The 24,406-nt window shown below is 34.1% G+C and overlaps 1 protein-coding gene across 1 annotated transcript; it reads right to left on the reverse strand.

Moving 5' to 3' along the window:
• Positions 1-737: 737 nt before the first annotated feature.
• On the reverse strand, positions 738-18,488 carry LOC100253654 (transcription initiation factor IIF subunit alpha). The gene is made up of 10 exons (XM_002262762.5): positions 18,235-18,488; positions 17,950-18,128; positions 17,564-17,722; positions 6,186-6,331; positions 5,524-5,900; positions 2,829-2,944; positions 2,490-2,624; positions 2,090-2,302; positions 1,754-1,966; positions 738-1,235 (listed from the first exon to the last, which is right to left on the reverse strand). Exons 2-10 carry the CDS (start codon positions 18,118-18,120, stop codon positions 1,146-1,148), a joined length of 1,620 nt encoding a protein of 539 aa, XP_002262798.3. The 5' UTR covers positions 18,121-18,128; positions 18,235-18,488; the 3' UTR covers positions 738-1,145.
• Between the last annotated feature and the right edge of the window lie 5,918 nt (positions 18,489-24,406).

Here is a 24,406-nt window from a genome sequence, read left to right on the forward strand (position 1 = left end):
ACAAAAAAACTATCACAGATTATATAAAATATTTTGAATACGAATAATATCTTAAAATTATGATCTTAATTTTTACTTTCATTTTTAGTTAAAACCAAAAGTGAAAAAAACATCCTAAATGAACCTAAGGAAATGTTTGGAAGTGAGAAGCACTTAAAATTTAATAGTTATAAAATATATATTATTAAAAAGCACAAAAAAAAAAAGAAAAAAAAAAAACCCTCTATCATAATTTTTTTTTTTTAACAAATAAACTAATATGTAAGAAAATAAATCTTCTTGTCATAATGAAAAATTATTGTATCATCTATTTTGTTTTTATCAATATAAATTTTTCTTTGTTTTATAATACAATTACATCTCTCTCTATATAATATCCTTTCTAGTAATCTAAAGAGGTACCTCTTAATTATATAAGCTACATTAGTGATGTGACACTTGCACCAAATGATCCAACTGCAAGAAATAAATCAAATTCCACACCCATTAAAACTATGTAGTAATAGTTTAGTAGTTGTAACATGAGAATTTGTAAATTGAATGAATCCCATTTGTACTAAGTTTAATATTTTGCTAATATTGAGTAGCAGAAGAAGAGGTTGTTAAGGAGGTGAAAGCAAACCTAATGTCAAATACCAAATACGCCAACAAAATATCACTCAAAATAGGCAGATTTTAGAGAAAGGTTGTAGCTCCCCATTTTCCTATTATGCCTAACTCCATCAGATGGTCACATCTTAAGTGGGTAAAAATCCCAGAAAATATATATATTATTGCAAGTAAAGATATATTTGTTTAAAATCCACTTCCCCACAAGCCTAAACAGGAGGTGGTCCTATGCCCTTTTTCATGTTTTAGTGGCTTCATGATCAGGTAGCAGAACGATCAATACTGGACCCCCTACAGAGCATTGTTTGTATGTGAATGATTCCCAATATGATGATTTAATACATGATACCCTCGTTTTAATCCACTTCAAAAACAGGCATGAACCAGTACAGTTTCAAGATAGAGTTGGTACAAAAGGTGGTCCTAGGGCTTTTTTTTGCATTTTTTTCATGTTTTATTTGTGCGACAGAGAGGATGAGCATCACCTGCCACTCAATTTCGTTGAAGCTGGGGGGTCAGAAACAGCCTGCAACCCTTCATTTATCTCTCAACACAACATAGTTAGGTCCATTAGTCTTTTGTATCTTAGAGATTCTCCTCAGTATATCAGCAAAAGCCTTCTTATCCTGCAATAATCAACTTTATCTACTTAAAACCAAGAATAAGAAATGTATCACCCAAGGGTCCACAAAGTAACTGGACTATTTTATGTCTCACATGCTTCCTAAAAGGGACAAGTGAAAAATGGGATTTCATTAACAAAACTGCCATGTATGAACTTGCCCTCCCTTTCTCCCTCTCACAACACAACAATATTTTACATTGCCCATAAAGCATTAACTTTAGTGTTGAGTTGACTCTTGCCCTAAAATCCTACTAAAATGGAGTGGGGCAAAGACAACAATTTTTTACTCTTTGAATCACCATTGACTAATATAAAGCTTGGCTTCTTTTTAACAATTCAACCACCCACAAGGAGCAAGAAATGAATTGTCTTCAAAATTGTTCTACTTCTAAAAGAATGTCTCAGCATTGGGCAATCAGTGTTTGAAAGTTGACATAACTAAATCAGCTTTGCCCAGATAGTATTTTCAGAATGAAGCAATTCCTGATGAAGATTTTGATAATAAATTGAAAAACATACCTCTTGGGATTTCAGTCTGGCTTTAAATTTGGCGACAAGATCCTGAGTGGTCACAGGTGCCTTCTGCAATAAAACAGCCCTGATTTCATCTTCTGTGACTGGTCCAGCTGACGATGTTGATCCAGTTTTCACAGATGATGATGGCGTTCCCTTTGGAGTTGCAGTAACTTTAGAAGGAGATGGGCCTTCATCTTTTGCAGAAGATTTTGATTCCTGATTCCCGATTCCCAAAAAAGATTAAAATTGAATGAAAATTATCTAAATAAAGGTGGTCGATTACTCAATAAAGAATCGCTCACATAAAATAAAGCAAGTCTATCACAGGTAGAGGCTTACATTTTCTGTCTTCACCTTCTTTGGAGGTCCACCATTAGTTGTTTTCATGTCATCACCATTTGACTTTCTCTTCCCTTTTGATGATTTTGAAGTAGGTGGTGTTGACCGAGCAGAAGCAGTAGCTGATTTCATAGGACTGTTATCAGCAGGCTCTTCTTTAGGTACATCCTTCTGTTTTGGAGCCAGCACAGGAGAAAGGCCAATCTCATCTTCCTGGACAAACCAAAAGAAAGAGGCCTATGAATGAGCAAAGCAAAAGTGAAAGCGAAACTGGGTTGATGACGGGTTTCTCAATGGGTAAAGAAATCGAGGAAGCAATTTCACACACAAAGCATGTTCTATGGCAATACTAGTTTGTTAGGCACCCATGAAATTATGATTAGGCATCAGAGGAACTAACTTCTTCATCGTCATCGTCATCCTCTGCATCCGAATCATTCATTCCAGCAGCTTTTCCAAGCAGTTTTTTCAACTCCTTTCCAGATTTGCTTAATCCTCCCTCCTCTTCATTAGAATCATCTTCGTCCTCTTCATCCTGCAAGCATGTGTAAAAGAATCACCTTAACATAAATTGTACAATGTACAATTTGAAGGAGCCACAACCTTAATCATCTAGTGGAGTGCATAAATAAAAAATAAAAAAATAAAAACAAGTAGATATTCTAGCACTAGAGTGATGATATTAAACACATGAAAGTGGCACAGATTTTCATATAACAGGAGCATAAACAGAGCAAACCTGCTTTATTTCTGGAGGTGCAGGAACTTCGGGTGCCAAATCTTCCCGTTCCTCAGGATCATTACCAACAGCTTCATCGTCATCAGTGAAAATTTCTTCATGCTCCCAATCATCACCTGGCAACAACCAAAAGCAAACAATCAGACCCATGCTGCATCATCAAATATGAAAATTATGATTCCCCTGAAGATGCTAAGTGGAGGAGAGAGCACTAAGAGTTTCTATCTAGAGTTCATGTTTCTTTAAGTGGCAAACACCATGAGTTAAGAGATGGTAGAACAAGCAGTTGCATATTCACAACAAAAGTCAGTAGGAACAATAGTGCTGCATAACTGGTAGAAGTCATGCTTTTAATGAACACTAAATAAGGAAAATGAAATACAACTGAGAATAGACTTCATCAGCTATTTTTCACTGTAGAAAAGGTTTTTTTCCTCTGTATTAAAAATAAATTGGCAAGGACATCTTGCAATCAAATAGGCTGCTCTCATAATTCTATAGAACCTCCTCTTTATGATTGGGCTTTAATCTATCAACTGCAAGAGATAGGAGACAAATGGTTGGAAACTTGAAGGCATTAAATGGATGGTGGGAGGAGACAACCCCTATGGATTGCAGGGAGACAGAAATTAATGAAGTAGACAAATGCACAAATATGAAGTAACATTGCTAAAACAATTATATTGGTGAGAGAAATCCATGTCGGTGATGACATTCAGGTCTGCTTGGAAAGTGGGCCACCTGAACCTAGTGGGCTATGATTATGATGCACCAGCTCAGGTTACAATCAGAATCTAGTGGAGGAAATAGTTTGCTTCATTTAAACAACTTCAGATACTAACAGGTTTAGTTTGATTCGAGTGTTGTAAACAAAACTAAGGAAAACTTGAAGAAGCCATTAACCTAGGATGAAATTGAGGGGAAAAAAGGTCCAAGGTGGGTAACCATTTAGGTTTTTTTTTTTGTCCTCCCCTAGAATGCAGTAACATAGTTTAGTGGTCAACACCTAATCAAATAAATAGACAAATCCTTTTTCCTTTCTTTTTGGTCCAAAGACAAGGATAGACTACACGGTTCTGGTCATAAAACCCTCCATCCTAAAAGAAAGTGAAATTTGATCATAATTTTTTTGGTTACTGTGAAACCAAGGTTTGGTTAATCTTGATTTTGATGATAACAAAACAAGGTTTAGAACTAATGATCATATTTCAAGTGTGATTAGGCAAGACGATTTCCAAAGTGGCAATCACAAAGACAAATCAAGTCTAGGAGAAATCATGAAGAAGAAGACCACCTCAAAGAAAAGAGTTTTTTTAAAACCAAAGCTTCATAAGATCTCTTTATAAGGTTGTTGGTGCACTAGGACTTTCATACATTTCATTCTTTATTTATGTACCAAAATCATCCAAGAGTAATATTGTTTTAAATATCTTAAAAATTGGATGATTTCATGTTTTCAACTAAAACCTTGTGTTAAATGATTTTCAAACTTGTATTAAAAGGTTTTAAGTTGAAAAAGGTTGGGTGTTGAACCAAAAAATGGCTCAACCGGTTCAACCGGTCGACCGGTTGTGCTCGTCCGGTTGAGGACTGGTTGAAGGAGGCCAAAAAGTTTCTCTCTCTCCTAGTGGCCTTCTCTTCCCGATCAAGATTGAACCTCAACCGGTTGAGGTCCGATTTAGGCCCAACGATCACTTGCCAAGCATTAAATGCTAACGGCTAGTCAACCTGTCGACCTCTAGCTCGACCGGTCGAACCCCCAACGGCTAGTTTGACTTTTTTCTTCTATAAAAAGACTCCAATCTTCATTGTTTCATGAGCTTAACCTTCTCAAATATTTCTTGATTATATTTAAGCCTTGGAAGAGTATTTTTGAGTGCACCATTATTTCAAAACTTGCATATCTTTAGTGCACCATTCAATCCTAGTTTTTCTTGTATCATTTGAGCTTAAAGTTCTTGTGCTAGGATTTTTGAGAGATCATTCATTTGTAAATCTTTGAGAGGAATTTTCTCAAGTGTGAGGTATCACTTGAGGGGTTGTTCAAGAGTGGGATATCTCTTGAGAAGTGTAAAGGGTGCTTGAAGCCAAAAGTCCAAGAGGGTGAATTGGAACCATAATCCAATTGTATTGCTTAAAGGCTTGATTTGGAAGCCTTGGATTAGTGGAACCTCAAGCTCGAGATTGAAGCTAGAGGAGAGTGGATGTAGGTCGGGTTGCGCCGAACTACTATAAACTCTTGTGTTTGCATTCTCTCTTCCCTACTCTTTAATTTATATACAATTGTCTATATATTGATTATTATATACTTGCATATAATTGTCTCTTGCATTCACTTGTTTAAATTTGCGAAAAGAAACCATCACCCTATTCACCCCCCCTCTAGGGTGACTACCATAAGTTGGATTAGCCTCAAATTCCTAACAGTTACAAACCCAGGACTTGAGCAGCAGACATATATTTGGAGTTGGGAAACAAGCCAGCGCAATTTCAATATCCTTAATGCCTTTGAGAAAGCTTCTTTACTTGCAGTTGATTAGGACCAGATTAAGTTTCATGCTTGTTGTCCGGTTATCTTTGGGATGAAGTCAAGGCAATAGGCATCACTAAGTCAAATTTCATAATGAGTAAAGAGGAACAACCTTAGAAACCTAAGCTTAATGCAATTTAAGCCACAAACATGGAAAATGCTCACCCTTCTCAATATCATCATCATCTAAATCATGATCACCACCTCTTGGACCTTCTTCATCGTCATCACCACTTCTTTTGTTAAGTCCAAGTCTGTTCTTCCTTTCTGCCTCTTCTTCTTCATCTTCCTCTGCCTTATCCGAGACATTACCTTCTTCTTCATCACCAGTTTGTTTTTTACGTCCCCTCCCACCACCAGCTGCACCACCAGTCTCCTTGTCATCAAGCTTCTCCACTTCACCAAATGCAGCAGGTCCATTATTTGCTGCCTTCATCATCCATCTTTGATATCCATCTGCAGTCCTCCTCCTATTCTTCATCTTCTCTTCTGCTTCCTCCAAGGTGAGTTGCTTATACTGAGCAACTTTGTTAAAGTTGTACCTGTAAGTCAAACATATCAGTTACATTAGAAAATTGTGTGTTAAAATTAATGTTTAATCCTCATCAAGTAGAGACAATGCCAGAAGGGCTTGAAAAACAATATATAGCAACTTGTTGAATTAAAACACAAGTTTCCCAAAATGAATAAACCAAGTATAATAGATAAGTTGCAGATATTGAATACTCAGAGACAACATAATTTTTTAAACATTCCCTTCCAACCAAATCAAACACCAACAACACCCTACTCCCCCATGGATACTAAAATATATAGCTCATGCGTACCAAGATCCAGCTGGAATAGCAACAAATTCCTTTCCTTGCATCATTAGTAGGTAGTAAGTTGCTGATTGTGAACCCTCAAGCTGACCATGATACTGATATTGACCTGTTTCATCCTCCAAGAGCCAAGGTTTATTCTTGTACTTCTCCTATGTAAATGCAGTTAAAAACTAATAAGAAGCAGCTAACAAGGAGCAAGAACAGTCAATTATTGGCAAGCAAAAAAAGTAGCACTTCTGCCCCAAGCCTTGAAAATTAAGCAAGAAAAGCAGAACAGTTTTAATAAGCGATATAAAGAGTGAGCTTGCACATACTAAGTCAAAGCTTACCAGCCAAATTGGTTGCATGTCAGATCCGTGTTAGGAGTTTTTATACTGACATTTTTTTTAGTGTGTATATATATAATGGATAGAACACAGTTTTCCCAGGGCAACCTAATTCAATCTGAAGGAAGGCTTCTCATCAATAATTAATCATATTAAATAAAAGGGAAAATTTTAAAAGGAAAAAAAAAAATTATATCCTATAGCATAGCAAAGAGATAGCTATAGGTGCACCTCAACAAGGGCATTATAGCGTGTTTGGGAACTGTTTTCCAGATTTGAAAACATGTTTAGTAATTTTTTTTATAGAAACCAATCTTTTGAGAACTTGTTTCAAAAATAAAATGTTTTTTGAGAACATATTTTAATTATTTTCATTGGTTTTCACTTATTTTTAAAAAATAATTTACAAATATGGAGAATTATTGAAAATAAAACACCACAAATAAAAGTTTTTAAGAACTATTCGGAAATATAGAAAACAGGTTGAGCATATTCCAAATTCCCAAACAAATTTTTGTTCTAGATAACATCAAAGAACATTTTTTGAAAACTATTCTCAAAAACTGCTTCCAAAAATGTCCCCAAGCAGGCCCTTACTCTTCCAATAGCGATTATACACATAAAGGTGACAAAAAAATGAACTGATAAATAAACACTTACATAGAGACATACACATATACATATATCCATAAAGTTTATATATATTTATATGTATATATAAACTCAAAATTAACATACACCATAGAATAAAAACTCAGAATTAACAGACACCATAAATCAAATAAAATGATACAATTTCACAGTAATATTAATAATACATCATATTGAAATTTTACATAGATCCAAGCCAAGCTATAGTGATGTGCAAGACTAAGAATGGAGGAAGGGGAGGATAAAAACACACTTAGAAAACAAAAGTGCCTCGTACAAACAACCACACCCCTTTTTAAGAATACAATAAAGTAGAAAAAATGAACACCCAAATCTTACACATGAGTGTAATAAGATCTCTTATCTTGATGAAGACACTTGTCTTAAAGAGGTGGAGTCATGTCATCCTCACTTTCTCTTCAATCAACCTTTTAAAGAGAAAAACAATCTCCAACTTTTTAAAAAGAAAGGGACCATTGCGACTTTAAATTTGTGGAGACCTTTTAGTGAGTGGTAAAGGAATCCCAAAGCAATCATCCCCATTTGACTGAGTATAATCCTCCTCATCTTCTTCCATTATTCTAGTGATGTGGATGCATTATCAAAATCTTTCTCGTCTTCTTCCAAAGCCATCAAAATCTTTCTCTTAAGTTCTTCTTTAGATAAGAAGTTTTGTTGAGCATAACTCTTTAATATGGGTTAATATAGATGGTACATCTATTGATCCAACCATTGCTAAACCCATCTAGGTGGAAGGAAGGAGAGACAAAATGGATTTTATGGAAATAACTTCCAGATATAAAGTCCAGAAATTGAACTTTTCCCACCATCTAATTAGAGATATTTGACTAAAGATAAGAAACATAGTTCCAAAAGTCTTTTTTATTTTTATTTTTTTGACAAGTAAAGAAAAATTCATTTATAAAGAGACGCCAGAAAAGCAACTCAAGGTATACAAACCTATGCAAGGTATACAATACTATACACCGGTGGTTTAAGGAATCATTCCTGAACTTGGAAAGGTGGGACCCAAAGGTGGGGTGTTCTCATAATGGCGAGAGGGATAAGAGTGTCTGGGTGAGAGTTGTGGGAATGCCGTTGCATTTTTGGAGCCAGGAGATACTCAGAAAAATCAATGATTGTTGCGGGGGGTTCCTCGCAGTGGATGAAGACACTGCAAAATTTAAGGAATTAAAATGGGCCAGACTATTAGTGAGATCGGAAGGCTTAGAGTGGCCGAGCTCATTGCAAGTGGCAGTTGGGTTTGTTTGTTATTCAATACAGCTATGGTGAGAGGTGAAACCAGGGTTGACGGTAGTGGTCCCAGTGACCAGAAACGAGATGGGCAACGAGCGAGAGGTTAGGGATGAAGGAAAAGGAGACTCACGCGTTGGTTTCAAAATGGCGAATGTACAGACGCATGGAGAACCTGCAAAAGTGGACGTGCCGTGTGAAAATGGTGAAAGGGGATGCAGAAAGGCAGCTGCGTTCTCTGAAGCGATGTCGGAAAAAGTAGCAGATGGTGACAGGTCCACAATTAGCAGCAAATAACGTGGGGGAAGAAAACTATTTGCGGGCCTGGGAAATTCTTTTCGTTGGGCCGACAAATGGAGGTGGACTTGGGGCGAAGGCCCGCGGAGGAGGGCCAAGTGACTGAAGGCCACAAAGAATTAATGGAAATGGGCCGGCCCAAGTCTTTACCCTATAAAGGCCCTGAGGTGGTGATGGAACGATCCATTGAGGCTAGGGCTCCCGACAGGGGACTGGGCGTCAGTGGAGAGCTTGAGAGGGAAATGATAGGCTCTCAGATGGGGTCGCGTTCACCGGCCGTCAATCTCACAGAGTTCACCAACGAAGCCTTGCTGGAGGATCCAAGTATTCAGATCAATCTTCTCGTTCTTTGTTTTCTTTGGGGAAACGGGAAATATCTCTTTCTTCTACTCCTTCTGGTCGAGATGGGGAAAGTGTAGCCATGGCTGGGGTCTTCAATCAGAGCAGTAGCTCGAATGAAGTTGGGGGAGCAGTTATGGGTCCTTTAAGGATGATATGGGCGGATGGGAGGGAGGCCGAGGTATTGCAAATGGCGGGTAGGGAAGCAGGGGTTTTCGGAGAGAAATCAGAGGGGGTTACGGATAGGATCCTCCATGAGGATATGGAGGAGAGGGAAGAAGAGGGGGAACCTTGTTGGCAATCTAGTAGTTTGGCTAAGTTTAGCCGCTATATTGGAATGCCGACGGAGGGATTCGAAAGGGAAATTTTGTTATTACTGAAAAGAATGAAAGAAAGGAAGATTCAGAAAGGAAAATTAGACCGCAAAAAAAGGAAAAAATTGAAGTCGTCAAAATTTGAAAGAGAATTGAGAAAATTGGAATGGATAGTGAACTATATTGGAGAAGAAGGAGGAGAAGAAGGGGTAAGCACGTACAGGTCTAAATGAAATTCCGTATGCTCACTTGGAATGTAAGAGGGGCCAACAATTGTGACAAGAGGAAGGTTATAAAAGCTTTGATAAAGAAGCATAAGGTGGATCTGGTTTGCCTTCAGGAAACTAAGATCCAAGACATGTCAAAGGGTATTATTCGCAGCCTAGGGGTGGGAAGATATCTTGACTGGGGGGCAGTGGATTCAAGAGGGGCAGTTGGTGGTATAGTGGTGTTTTGGGACAACAGAGTATTGGACTTGGTTGATATTCAAAAAGGTTTGTTTTCCATTTCCTATATTTTTAAGAACTGCGAGGACGGCTTCATGTGGATGTTTACAGGGGTATATGGCCCAATATTGAGGAGAGAAAGGGAGAGTTTTTGGGAGGAGTTGGGGGCCATTAAGGGGCTCTAGAATGGGCCATAGTGTGCTGCAGGGGATTTTAATGCCATCCTAAGTCCTAAAGAGCGCAACAGAGGGGGGAGCCTGAATTCGAACATGAGAAGGTTCTTAGAAATTATAGAAGACTTAGAGTTAAAGGATGTGCCTTTAGTCGGGGGCCCTTTTACTTGGAACGGAGGGGTGAATAATCAGACCTTCTTAAGGCTGGATAGGTTCTTGATTAATGAGGGTTGGGACAACCACTTTGGTGACGTGAGGCAGTGTGTCCTTTCAAGGCCAGTCTCCGATCACTTCCCGATTATGCTGGATGTAGGGGGTGTGAGAAGAGGCCCTTCCCTTTTAGATTTGAAAACATGTGGTTGAAAGTGGAAGGTGTTAAGGAGCTTATGAAGTCTTGGTGGGAGGGATTAGATTCAATGGATCAGCAAGTTTTATTTTGGATGAAAAAATAAAAGTTCTGAAGGCTAAGCTAAAGGAGTGGAATAGAGACTCATTTGGTAGGATTGAGCTCAGAAAAAATGCGGCGTTGGAGCAGGTGCAGTTTTGGGATGCAAAGGAGAAAATTAGCAGACTGAATTTGGAAGAGCTGGAAGCTAGGGAAGATTATAAAAAATGGGTTTTACTTGAAGAAATCAATTGGGGCAAAAATCTAGGGAAGTGTGGCTGAAAGAGGGGGACAGAAATACGGGCTATTTCCACAAGATGGCCAACGCTCACAGGAGGAGGAATAATGTGGACAGAATCAAGATTAATGGAGCTTGGTGCATAGAGGAGAATGGAATTAGAGGGAAGGGATTGTCAATGCTTTTAAGTTACTGCTGTCCAGTTCGGGGGATTGGCGTCCTTCTATATCCGGGCTGCAGTTAGAGACTCTGGATCAGTTGGATGCTAGTACTTTGGAGAGCCCGTTCACGGAAGAGGAGGTGTTCAATGCCTTGTTGAGTTGCAATGGGGATAAAGCTCCGGGGCCAGATGGATTCTCTATGGCTTTCTGGCAATTTGCTTGGGATTTCGTGAAGGCGGATGTGTTGTGTTTTTTCAAGGAGTTCTATGAAAATGGAAAATTTGTTAAAAGCCTAAATGCAACTTTTTTTGTCTTAATTCCAAAAAAAGTGGGAGCTGAAGACTTGGGGGATTTTAGGCCTATAAGCTTGGTGGGAAGCTTGTATAAGTGGTTGGCCAAGGTCTTAGCCAATAGGCTAAAAAAGGTGGTTGGAAAGGTGATCTCCAAGGCTCAAGGGGCGTTTGTGGAAGGAAGACAAATCCTAGACGCAATGTTGATAGCCAATGAAGCCATTGATTCGACTCTGAAAAATAATGAGAGTGTCATCTTATGCAAATTGGATATAGAGAAGGCTTATGATAATGTGGATTGGACTTTTATTCTCACAGTTATGCAGAAAATGGGTTTTGGGGAGAAATGGATCAGGTGGATTAAATGGTGCATCTCCACTGCAAGTTTTTCTGTGTTGGTCAATGGAACCCCTACAGGTTTTTTCCAAAGCTCAAAGGGATTAAGGCAGGGTGATCCCTTTTCCCCTTATCTCTTTGTTATAGCAATGGAGGTTTTTAGCGTTTTTCTCAAAAGGGCTGTAGAGGGAGGCTATTTATCGGGGTGTAGGGTCAAGGGGAGGAGTGAAGAAGGGGTCCTTATATCCCATTTGTTGTTCGCCGATGATACTCTGGTGTTTTGTAATCCGTCTCAAGACCACTTGACTTATCTTAGTTGGTTACTTATGTGGTTCGAGGCCACTTCGGGATTGAGAATAAATTTGGAAAAAAGTGAACTCATTCCTGTAGGAAGGGTAGAGAATATGGATGACCTTGCTTGGGAGTTTGGTTGCAAAGTGGGTAGCTTGCCGTCCACATATTTGGGGATGCCCTTGGGGGCTTCTTTCAAATCAACATCAGTTTGGGATGGAGTGGAAGATCGATTCCGTAAAAGGCTAGGTATGTGGAAGAGACGATACTTATCCAAGGGAGGGAGGACGACTTTAATTCGAAGCACGTTATCGAATTTACCAATCTATCTTATGTCTTTGTTGTGCTTACCGAGTGTAGTCAAACGGAGATTAGAAAAGATTCAAAGGGACTTCCTTTGGGGTGGGGGTAATTTGGAGCGAAAGCCTCATCTAGTAAGATGGGAGGTGGTGTGCTTAAGTAAGAAGAAAGGGGGCTTAGGGGTAAAAAACCTATCTATTCTCAACAAGGCTCTTCTTGCTAAATGGAATTGGCGTTTTGCTAATGAGAGAGAGGCTTTATGGAATTAAGTGATTAGAGGGAAATATGAAGAAGAGAGAGGGGGTTGGTCCTCTCGGGAAGTGAGAGAGGCTCATGGCTTGGGGTTGTGGAAAGGGATAAGGATGGATTGGGAATTAGTGAGCAATAGGTTGGTCTTCATTGTTGGTAATGGGAGGAGGGTGAGGTTTTGGAGGGATAAGTGGTGTGGGGATTCTCCTTTGTGTTCGTCCTTCCCGTCTCTATTTGCTTTGACTGTTGATAAGGAAGAAAGTGTGGCAGATGTTTGGGACTCCTTGGCGGAGGGGGGATGGGGGGGTTGGAATCCATGCTTTTTAAGAGCTTTCAATGATTGGGAGGTAGAGGAAGCGTCAAGTTTTATGGAGCGGTTACATCGTAACAGAGTTATTGAGGATGTGGAGGACATGGTATCCTGGACTGAAACTAAGAGTGGTAAATTCTCGGTTAAATCTCTATACTTGGCCCTTGAAGCGGGGTGTTCGACTCGGTTTCCTTCAAGCCTTATTTGGAATGAGAATGTGCAGCCCAAGATTAGTTTTTTTGCATGGGAGGCTACGTGGGGCAAAGCACTAACCTTGGACAAGGTGCAAAAAAGAGGATGGGCTTTGGCAAATAGATGTTTTTTGTGTCTTGAGAATGAGTAGACCATAGACCATCTCCTTCTTCATTGTTCAAGAACAAAGGTTTTATGGGATCTTCTTTTTACTTTATTTGGGGTATCTTGGGTGTTGCCTTCTTCTATTAAAGAAACCCTTCTAAGCTGACATGGTTCTTTTGTGGGCAAAAAGCGTAAGAAGGTGTGGAGAGCGGCTCCTCTGCACATTTTTTGGACGGTTTGGAAGGCGAGGAATTGTTTGGCTTTTAAGGATGATATGTTGTCAATTCAAAGATTGAAATACTCTTTTATCCTTTCTCTTTGGGCTGAAACAAAATTGTTCATAGTTGATTGCCCTCTAACTATAGCTAATTTTATCGATTGGATGGGCTCTAATTAGGGTTGTATTTTGGGGCTTTTTGTTTTATTTAGCGTTTTCTTGAAGGTGGGTGTATAGGTTTGTGTATCTTGTGCCGCCTTCTTGGTGTCTCTTTTTTTAATAGAATCTCTTTTACCTATCAAAAAAAAAAAAATACTATACACCCACCACCAAAAAGGCCAAAGAAAAAGAAAGTGACCCAAAAACCAACTAGCCCAAAAAACAGCCTTAAAAGGATCCCAACCAATCAATAAAATTAACCATAGATTGAGGGCATTCGACTATAAACAACTTAGCCTCAGACCAAAGAGAGAGGATAAAGGAATATTTCAATCTCTGGATTGACAACTCATCATCCTTGAATGTCAATCTATTCCTCGCCTTCCAAACCGTCCAAAATATATGAAGAGGAGCAGCTCTCCACACCTTCCTACGCTTTTTGCCCACAAATGAACCATGCCAGCTAAGAAGAGACTCTCTAACTAAAGAGGGCAACACCCAAGACACCCCAACCAAGGTAAAAAGTAACTCCCATAAGGCCCTTGTTTTTTAACAATGAAGAAGCAAATGGTCTATGGTCTCCTCATTCTCAAGACACATAAAGCATCTATTTGCTAAGGACCATCCTCTTTTCTGAACAAGATCTAGGGTTAAAGCCTTACCCCATGTAGCCTCCTACGCAAAGAAACTAATTTTGGGTTGTACCCACACATTCCAAATACAGCTAGATGGAAACAAAACATGGCAGTCCGCTTCTAGAGCAAGGTAGAAGACTTGGCCGAGAATTTGCCGCTCTTTGATTCGTTCCAAACCACCACATCATCTACATCTACAAGCATTCTTTTCCCACAAAGTGATTTCATAAGCCCGTTTCAAAATTCATCAAACCCATATAAGGGAAAGAACTAGAGCAATGATTGTCTATTATCAACTTGCTTATTGACAAACTTAAACTTATTTAATAGGAGTGACAAGATATATTGAATTAGTTCCCAAATATTTAACAAATATTAAAACTAATTTGATATATCTTTTAGGATCTAAAGTTTAAATTAGATATACCAACTATGAGCAAAATGTTCATTTTAATAACACACAACATTTTTCCATGCCCTTATACATAGTCAAAAAGAGTATACACATAGGACTTGGTATTAGAAAGCCTAATATATCCTGGCTTTTTAGGGTCAAATCCCTAATTTTTATAAGAGATTACATCCAAAATCTTCCAAAACTTGAAGCTTTGAGTATGCTATAAATCGCTCTTTATTTATTTATTTTGATAGGTGCTATAAATCTCTCTTTATTCCTCAGATTGTGGTGGATGATTGAACCTGTATCCATTAATATTACTTTGTAGATATTTCTGTTCCTACATTCATAAGGAACTAAATGGCTTTTAACATATAGAGAGGCAATTTTCTTAGGCTTCTTAGAAGTGTCCTCATTTTTTAATATTATTACTTATAAGAGCCTTGTTATGCCTCTTGTTATATAAAAGAAATCTCCCTAAAATATTGCCCTAAGCAACCCATTGTAGACTAAAAATCATGGTTCTTTTCAAGGTGTAAATGCCCCTTTTATAAACTCAAAAGCGGTTGTTGTAATAATAATAGAGAATGAGGATACTTCTAAGTCCCTATTTAATTCGACTTTTGAGAAGCTAAAACCTCGCTTTTAAACTCAATAAGAGGGTTTATGCTCGTTTGGCTAATTTTGTTCAAAGATCTTATGGATTGAAAAAAGAGTTTAATATGGAAACCAAGTATAGATGCTTTATTTTGGCTTGGCAAGAAGTTCTTTCATGTTTGATTAAAACTTTTACAATACCCATATTGCCTTTTTAAAACAATTATGAATTTGGCTTTAGCTTTTAGCCAAAGCCCAAAATAGGAAGCTATCCCAAATGAGATCCAAGAAGTCTCTAAAAATTGCCTCTATGTATCTTAGAGGCCATTTAGTTCCTTATGAAGACAGGCAATTTTTTTTCTATGAAGCAATCTTTATGGTTATAGGTGGATTTATATATATATAATTAATGGATATTGGTGGATTTATAGCATGCTCAAAGCTCCAAACTCTATATGTAGTCTCCTATAGAGATTGCGATTTTGACCTTCTTAGGCTTTCTAACTCCAAGACCTGTGTGTGTACTTATTTTCACTATATAAGGGCATGAGAAATGTTTTATAATATCAAAATGAACATTTTACTCATAATTGGTATATCCAATTTAGACTTTAGATTCTAAAAAGACATACCAAATTGGTTCAATTGTTGGTCCAATATTTGGGACCAATTCAATATATCTTGCCATTCTATTAAAGGAGTTATTAAATAAGTTTAAATCTACCAATAAGTAAGTGAATAATAGACAAATATTATTCTGATTCTTCACCTTATACAAAATGTCATGGATTTTGAAATGAACTTATGAAGTCATTCCTAAGGATGAGTTTTGGGACTATGTCTCTTATCTTGAGTGGCATATCTTAGTTAGATGGTGGAAAAGTTCAATTTCTTAGCATTGTATCCACAAGTTGTTCCTATAAAATTTGTTTTATCTTTCCTTCCTTCCACTCCAATAAGCTTACTAGTAGCTAGACTAACAAATGTACCAGATTTATCAACACAGATGAAAGAGATTTGTGCTTAAAAACACTCCTTAACCAAAAAAGAACTTAAGAGGGTACTTTTTATAGCTTTAGAAGAAGATAATGCATCCACAACATCATCAACCATGATAACAGAAAAAGATGCGCAGGATTATGCACTGTTAAATGAGGACAACTGTTTTAGAATTCCTTTACCACTCACTAAAGGGTCTCCACATATTTAAAACTGCTTTAGAATTCTCTTTCTCATCAAAAAGTTGGAGACTTATTATCTTTTCAGAATGCTAACTAAAGTTCAAGTGAGGACAACACAAATTCACCTTTTTAGGACATGTGCCTTTATTAGGATAAGGAATCTTGTCATAAACATGTATAAGATTTAAGTATTCACTTTTGATTAAGGGTGAAACTTGGGAGGGTTGGCTCAACCTAACCTCACTTTTGAGTTGGCTTGGGCAATCAACTTTTATACTCAAGTTGGAATAGGGTTAAGTTTTTATAACCCAAACTCAATTTGCGTTAAGTTTAGGTCAAGGTTTGAACAACCCAAATCCAACTTGAACCAGATTTAATATTTTTATAATATTTATAATTTATATTATCCCATCTAATAATATTCATTTTATTTATTCTTTATTTTTAGGTTCTTAATGAAAATATAAAATTATAATTATATCATGTACTTTTCATTTTTCTATAATGATAAATAATTTTATATTTTTTTGTCATCTTAAAATTTTGTCTCATTTACTGTTTAAATTTTGGAATAAATATATCAATTTAAAAAAAATATAATTTATATTATCCCATCTAATAATATTCATTTTATTTATTCTTTATTTTTAGGTTCTTAATGAAAATATAAAATTATAATTATATCATGTACTTTTCATTTTTCTATAATGATAAATAATTTTATATTTTTTTGTCATCTTAAAATTTTGTCTCATTTACTGTTTAAATTTTGGAATAAATATATCAATTTAAAAAAAAATTATGGATAAATTTTGAATCATACAACCTAATTAACCCAAATATAATCCAATCAACCTCACCTTAGAAAAATAAGGTTGGATTAAGTACTTTCGATTAGAGGTCAAGTTGGGTTGGATTTGAATTGATTGTTGTTTCTTAATTCACGTTGAGCTTGGGTTAGTCACCAACTCAACCCAACCTTCCCAAGTTTTAGACCTATTTTTTATGGTTTATTGAATCTATAAATAGAGGTGTGGTTGTTTGCAGGAGGCACGTCTACATTACAGTCTATTTTCTAAGTGTGTTCTTGATCCTTCCATTCCTCCATTCTCAATCTTGTGTATCACTATATCTTGGCTTTGATCTATGTAATTGTGTACTCTACTCTTATTAAATCTTAGTGTGACTTTATTATTAATATTACTTAATTGTATCCTTTTATTTGATTTTATGCTGTGTATTGATTTTGAGTTTTTAGGCATGTAAAAGAAGACACTGCACATGACAACAAATCAGACACTATATTGCAACCATCAAAACTTGGCGACCCTGTAAATGTATGATAGAAGGGTGCCTCTCTTTGTGAATGTTGTCCGGTAGTTTCAAGTTTCTGGGGCAATTATTTCTGAAATAGGAATAGATTTTTCATTTTCATAGTATTGCAATATTGCGATTTTGGAAAGTAAATAGAACATTGATAACTCTAAGCAGTTAAAACATACAATTAGATCAACTAATAAATGAGATGAACTCAATACCCGCAAAGCATCAGAAACTTGGCGTCCTTGAAGCCCCTCTTTATGCAGAGACCATTTATTATCAGCATTTTTCTTCTTTGAAAAACCCGGCAAACCAGTCACAAACCTACCAATGAAGTAATTCTTATCGCCGCTGGAATTCGTCCGAACATTGTATTCCTGAAATTGAATACCAAGTAAAAGCATAAATAAAACTTCAGCTTCAGTCCCTAAGAACCCATTTGGCAGCGGATAACATGATTTATGTTGAACCATTTCCAAAAATCAATACCGAATTTATTTCGGCAAACAGGAAATATTTCTGAGAAGAATGTTTTCACATAGGCTATCAAACAGCCGTAAAATTTGCGTGTTGTATTTTAATTGAGAGCGAGAAAGAAATAAACCCTAATCAATCGAGTGACAGGGGTGCCACAGTCGTAGCATTTCCCGTGGTTCTCTGCCATGGTTTTGCCACACGACAAGCAGAGAGTCATGTGCTTGCAGTTGCTTCCGTACAAATCCGTGGTGGATCCACAGCCGCTGCATGAGGGCTTCAACATCAGATCAAACGACATTTCTCCTCCTTCCGAAAATCCAAACAAAACCAAAAAATTAGGGTTTCGAAACAGATAATTCCATAAATAAGAATTGATCTAGAGCTGAATATCATATTGAATTGATCTTCCTACCTTTAAATTCACGTAGGGTTCAGTCGGATTCAGAGCTATGATCGATTAAATTTTCCGAAGACAGTTTCTTTCTATGGATTTGGGGATGTCTGAAAGAGTTGAGTCCGTGGTCTCGGTTGAAGAAGCATCATGCCCAAACGGCCGAGAACATAAGCGAACCCACAAGCACAACACGGTGCACGTGCCTATTCTGCTTTAAAGTTACAGACAAAGCGAAAATGTTTTTATTTATTTATTTATTTATAGTTTTTCCTGTTCCTAAGAAAAATATTTTCGCTATAAATAGATCTATATTTTTTTTTTTGGAGAATTACCTTTAAGGGTAGGCTGAGAAAAAAAATTACTGAAAATGGTGGGTAGATTTGATAATTCTTATGAAAGCCTCATATTCTTATTAGACCAATTTACCCCGAATTCTTAAGTCCATTTACCAATTGAGAAGTACATCTTCTTTCCTGACAATTATAAAGTATAAGTACAATACAAATGTAATATAGTTACAATGAAAAAATATTAACATTACGATACATTACAATGTACCAAATTGACAAAATATTGAATTCGTTTTTTTCTAAACTAACATTTCTAGGCTATCATGTTGTATTTCTATCATAAAGCATCCTTACAAGCCAAAATTATAAAAAGACAATAAAAATACATTATTGTGATTTCAATACATGAAGCTGTTGATGGTAATCCAAACATATAAAAAAAATCTATAAAATTAATTTTTTATATAAAAATATAAATGTACAATAAAAATACACTACAATTACAATATAAATACAATAGCATTATAATAAGGTAAAATTTTGAAATTTTGAAATTTTTTATGAAACTGGGCAATTGTGGGTTTTTTTTATATAAAAATATAAATGTACAATAAAAATACACTACAATTACAATATAAATATAATAACATTACGATACATTACGATAAGATAAAATTTTTAAAATTTCAAAATTCTTATGAAATTGGGCAGTTGTGGGTTTTTTTGGCATATATATGTCTAATATATAACAAATATTGTTCTTTATTATACAAAATATGTCTCAATTGATTACAATTTTGAGTTTTCAATGAAAATTCAAATATGTTCATAAATACCCAAATAAAGTGGTTCCAAACAACCAAGAAACAACTGAGAAAAATTTTTATTCTGCCATGTCAAACAAGTCTCAACAACAAAACTAAAGTGCAAACCTTTTCAATGGAAATCAGTAATAATCATATCAAACAACCCGAAAAATAAAAACACATCTTCAATATGACCAAAATAATATAAAAAAATTCAAAATAATAAATTTAAATAACATTTTATACAAAAAATGTAATTTATTTCTCAAAACCTCCTTCAATATTTTAGATCTAATATCTTACATCTACATTGTTAAAATTATTAACTTTTTGTTCCTTCAATCTGATTTTTAATTATTTATTTTTTCCATAAATTGATTTTTTTTTTTTGGTATTTAAAAAAAAACTTACCTTTAATGGATTTCTTACTAGATTCACACAAAAAAAAACAAGCTTTGTGTAAACGATTTCAGATCATGACCTGAAGTGTTGGACTTTTTTCCTCTTTCCCTTTTTTCTTCTACAACACCACCGACAAGCTGGAGGTAGGTTAAAGAAAACTATTTTCACTTTGCTGTTACTTTTCACTTTGCTATTGCTTTTCACTTATTAAGGGTAGTCTTGGCATTTAAACAAAATAAGGCATTTGGATAAATTATCATAATTTCATCCTACCCTTCACAATAATTATCAAATATACCCATCCTTCATGGTAATTTTTTCCCCCAGCCTACCCTTAACGGTAATTCTCCCTATTTTTTTATGTCTTGTACGGTTGTACTTGTAGGGAACCCCCCAGGCGCCCACGTGGCACGCTAGCTCTCTACCCGGGTCCCCCAGGTGGGCACACAACACTTCCAAATCCTCTACCCGGACGGTGCTCTCCCTTATCAGGATATGTTGTCTAGATCCTTGGCCATAAAACGCAGGCCATGCTGAGTCACCTCAGACAGCCTATCACAGTCCGCATTTCGCCGCCTGCAGAGCGAAAAGACAAGAATGATGGCAAGTCATCTCCCATGATTTCTCACAGTCGCCTGCAGAATGATGATGATTCTGTCATCACCTCAAGGCCATCATGACAAGCCAAAAAGTTGTCCCACCATTAAAGGGAGGCAAAACTTCTGACACTATAAAAGGACCCTCACACAAAGAGAAAGGTAAGCTATCTAAAAAAGGTAGCATATTGATCCTCTGAACTATGGCTAACAAAACCATCGGAGGGTGTGTCCGGACACCCTGTCAGGACATCTTTTGTAGGATTGACTGAGCCATAAATCATCCTTGGTTGAAAGCAAACGTCCAGTTGGCAACTGCGAGGATACCCGAGACGCAAGGCATCAACAATACCCATAAAAAGAAAAATCAAATACTTGTTAGTTAGCGTTGGTCAGCCTCCTTTATGATTTTTATTTTTATTTTTTACTTTTATTTTTAGTCCAGAATGTAATTACACACACTTTGTATTTTTAAATTTCATTGATAATAAAAACCAAATAAATAAATAAAACAAATTTTAATGATAACGCCAATGGTTTGATATCTATAGATAAATATTTCATATATAACGTTATAAACTTTTTTTTTTATCCGATGTAAGACATCATAACATATTTGGTAACTATTCTTAAAAATTGTTTTCTATTTTTCATAAAAAAAAAAAAAAACATATTTGACAATAAAAACTATTTTCTATTTTTTGTTTTTAATAACAAAAAATTGAATATTTTCAAATAACATCTTTTAATTGTTTTCGTTTGTTTTATAATAGTTGTTTTAAAATATAATTATACAAACATGTAGGATAATTAAAAATAAAATACTAGACATGAAAATTATTTATAAAACATATTTAAAAATATTAAAAACATGTTAAAAATATTTTAAGTTTTTAGAAACATTTTCAAAAACTATTATTAAAAATTATTTTTAGTACCGTTTTTAAAAATAATTACCAAACAGATAATTAGAAAAATATATAGAAAATTGAGATAATGATATATAATAGGAATTTTCAATATATCAAAGGGTATTTCAAAGAAAAAAAAGAGTCTACAAATGCTTATGATTGTTAAGTGTTTTACAAGTGGTGGAGATTGATTTATAAATATGCTAAGTATACATAAATTAAGACCACCAATTGTTCATTTCTTAGATTGACACATCATTATTTAAGATATTTTTTTATTTACTTACGAAAAAACAACATCATTTTGGCTTGGATACTTTTTTCTTTTTAAGTTACAAAAGTTTTTAATAAAATTATTTAAATACATCCAAAATTTTTAATTGAACTTATGGTCCACCTAGAAGCAAGCTAGAGTTATAATTTTCATAGGATGGTATTGATATCATACAATTTTTATTAAGCATAAAGTAATTTCCTATAAAAATCAAAATAGAAATTATGTAAAAAAAAAAAAACATTTGATTTTCATATTAAGGTTTTTTTTAAATCTTATTTAATAAAATATCAATCTATTTTTTAACTTGAAAATGGTTTACATCCTCTAGCAAAACCAATACATTAGTAAAACAAACCTCAACTTGGTCTCAAAATCTCAATATTTGTATGTTATTTAAAGTGTGTTTGAAAGTGTTTTTACACGAAGTGTTTTGAAAGTGTAAATATTTTTATCTGAAAATGTCTTTAAGAAAATCACCTATCAAGTATATCTCTAAAAAAACATTATAAGCGTTATTTTGACAGTGATTTTAGAAAACGTTTCAAGTTTAAAAATTGTTTTTGAAAAAAAATTAAGGACTTGTTTGATAATTATTTTCAATAATAGTTTTTTGTTATCTAAAATAAATAAAAAAACAGAAAATTTCTATTTTTAAAAATAGATAACATAATGTTTTCAGATAACATCTTATAGTTATTTTATGTTGTCATCACTTGTTTTTTGGGGGCTCTTTTAAAAAATAAGTATACAGATATGTAAAATGATTAAAAATAAAATATTAGATATAAATATTATTTTTAAAATATATTTAAAAATATTAAAAATTGGTTAAAATCACTTTAGGAACTGTTTCAAAATTTGTTCAAAAATCACCACACATATTTAAAATTTGTTTTTATAAAAACTATTTTTTAGAACAATTTTCAAAACATAGTTACCAACACATGTCCTGAGTATTTAGCAAATTTTATGAAACACTTGTAAAAATTTGAAAAATCACATGTAGCATTGAAAAATCACTTATAATATTGAAAAATCACTTATCATGTTTTTTTTATTAAGAAATATACATAAGTGTGTTTGACAGTGATTTTAATAAGTGTTTTTAGAGTGCGTTTGAGAGTGATCTAGAAAACGTTTCTAGCATTTTTTTTATAATTAAAAATGATAAAAATTTTCAAGTATTATAAATATTTAAAACTCTTATTAGAATAATTATCGAACAGACTTTTAATGTTTTTAACACTTGAAAATTTATATCATTCAACTATTATAGATGTTTTCTAAAATCACTACCAAACACACTTGTGCATTTGGAAGTGATTATAGAAAGTATTTTTAGTATTTATAACACTTAAATAATAAAAAATTTCAAGTATTAGATATATTAAAAGCATTTCCTAGAATCACTACCAAACAAACTATTTTATCAAGTGATTCTAGTATTTTTAATATTTAAAATTTTTTATCTTTAAAGTATAAAAAAAAACTAAAAACACTTCCTAAAATCATTACTAAACACATTCTTAACGTGTTTGACGATGTTTATAGGAAGTGTTTTTAGCATTTTTAATACTTGAAGGATAAAAAATTTAAAGTGTTATAAAAATTAAAAACACTTCAAAGAATCACTACCAAACACACTCAAATATAGTAATTTTAGGAAGCGTTCTAACCTTTCTAATACTTAAAAGGTCAAAAAATTTAAGTGTTAAAAATATTAGAAGAATTTCCTATAGTCACTATCAAATGGACTCTTAGTATTTGATAGTGATTTTAAGAAAAATTTATAATATTTTTAATGTTTGATAAATAAATATTTTCAAGTATTAGAACGATTAAAAACACTTCCTATAATCATTTAAACGTATTTTAAGAGTGTTTTTGGTGGTAATTTTAAGAAGTGTTGCTAATATTTTTTATATTTTTTTTTTAAGTATTAGAAAAATAAAAAATACTTCTTAAAATCATTATAAAATACACTTTAATTAATAAAGTGAATTTCATAAAAACACTTTAAGTGACAACACATAAATGATTTTACAAACCCCATACGTTTCTCCAAAAACACTTTCAATGCTAAAAAGTGTTTTTAAAAAATCCTACCAAACGTTGTCGTCATTTGATTTGAAAGTCATATTTACTAATTATTAAAACCCTATTTTTAACCATTTTCTACCTTTGCAAAACGAGAAGCCAATTATCAATACCCATTTGCTAATACAATACTCCTAAATCGTGCTTGGAAAAGACAAATTCAGCCACCATAAACGAGGTATGAGCCAACCAAGATTGAAAAAGTATATATACTTTAATATTTCTAATAAATTTTGAAAACCTTTAATCAATGGCTAATATTGGATCCCCAAGCCCAGGTTGTAGTTGGATATAGTCTTTTTTTTTTTTTTTTTTTTTTTTTTAAATTATTTTTTTGGACTATATTTGATTTAATATAGAATAAAAGATGAGATATTATATTATATCACATGTTTAATGGGTGATGTGATATAATAAGTTATTTTATCACTTATCTTATCTTATATTCAATAGAATAAAATAAATGGTGAGATATATTAACTATTTTTTTTCATCAATTTCACATGTGATATGTTAATCTCATAGTAAGATATGAGATATACATATCCCATGTATTAAAATTTATTTATTTTTTATCAATTTTTTTATTTTTTAATAGACTCATTTTAAAAAATAAATTGTTTATTATAAATTAAATTTATGATTAAAAAAGAAAAACTAAACAAATATTAATAAAATAATATTAATATATGATATATAAATTATTTTTATATATCAAATAACATAATAAAAAAAATTTATTTGTAAAGTTTAAATATTTTAATAATGAATATTGTTAAATATAATAAAATTTTCATTTTTTTAAATGATA

The sequence above is a fragment of the Vitis vinifera genome, chromosome 10 (assembly GCF_030704535.1).
Source record: "Vitis vinifera cultivar Pinot Noir 40024 chromosome 10, ASM3070453v1".
Taxonomy (NCBI): Eukaryota; Viridiplantae; Streptophyta; class Magnoliopsida; order Vitales; family Vitaceae; genus Vitis; species Vitis vinifera.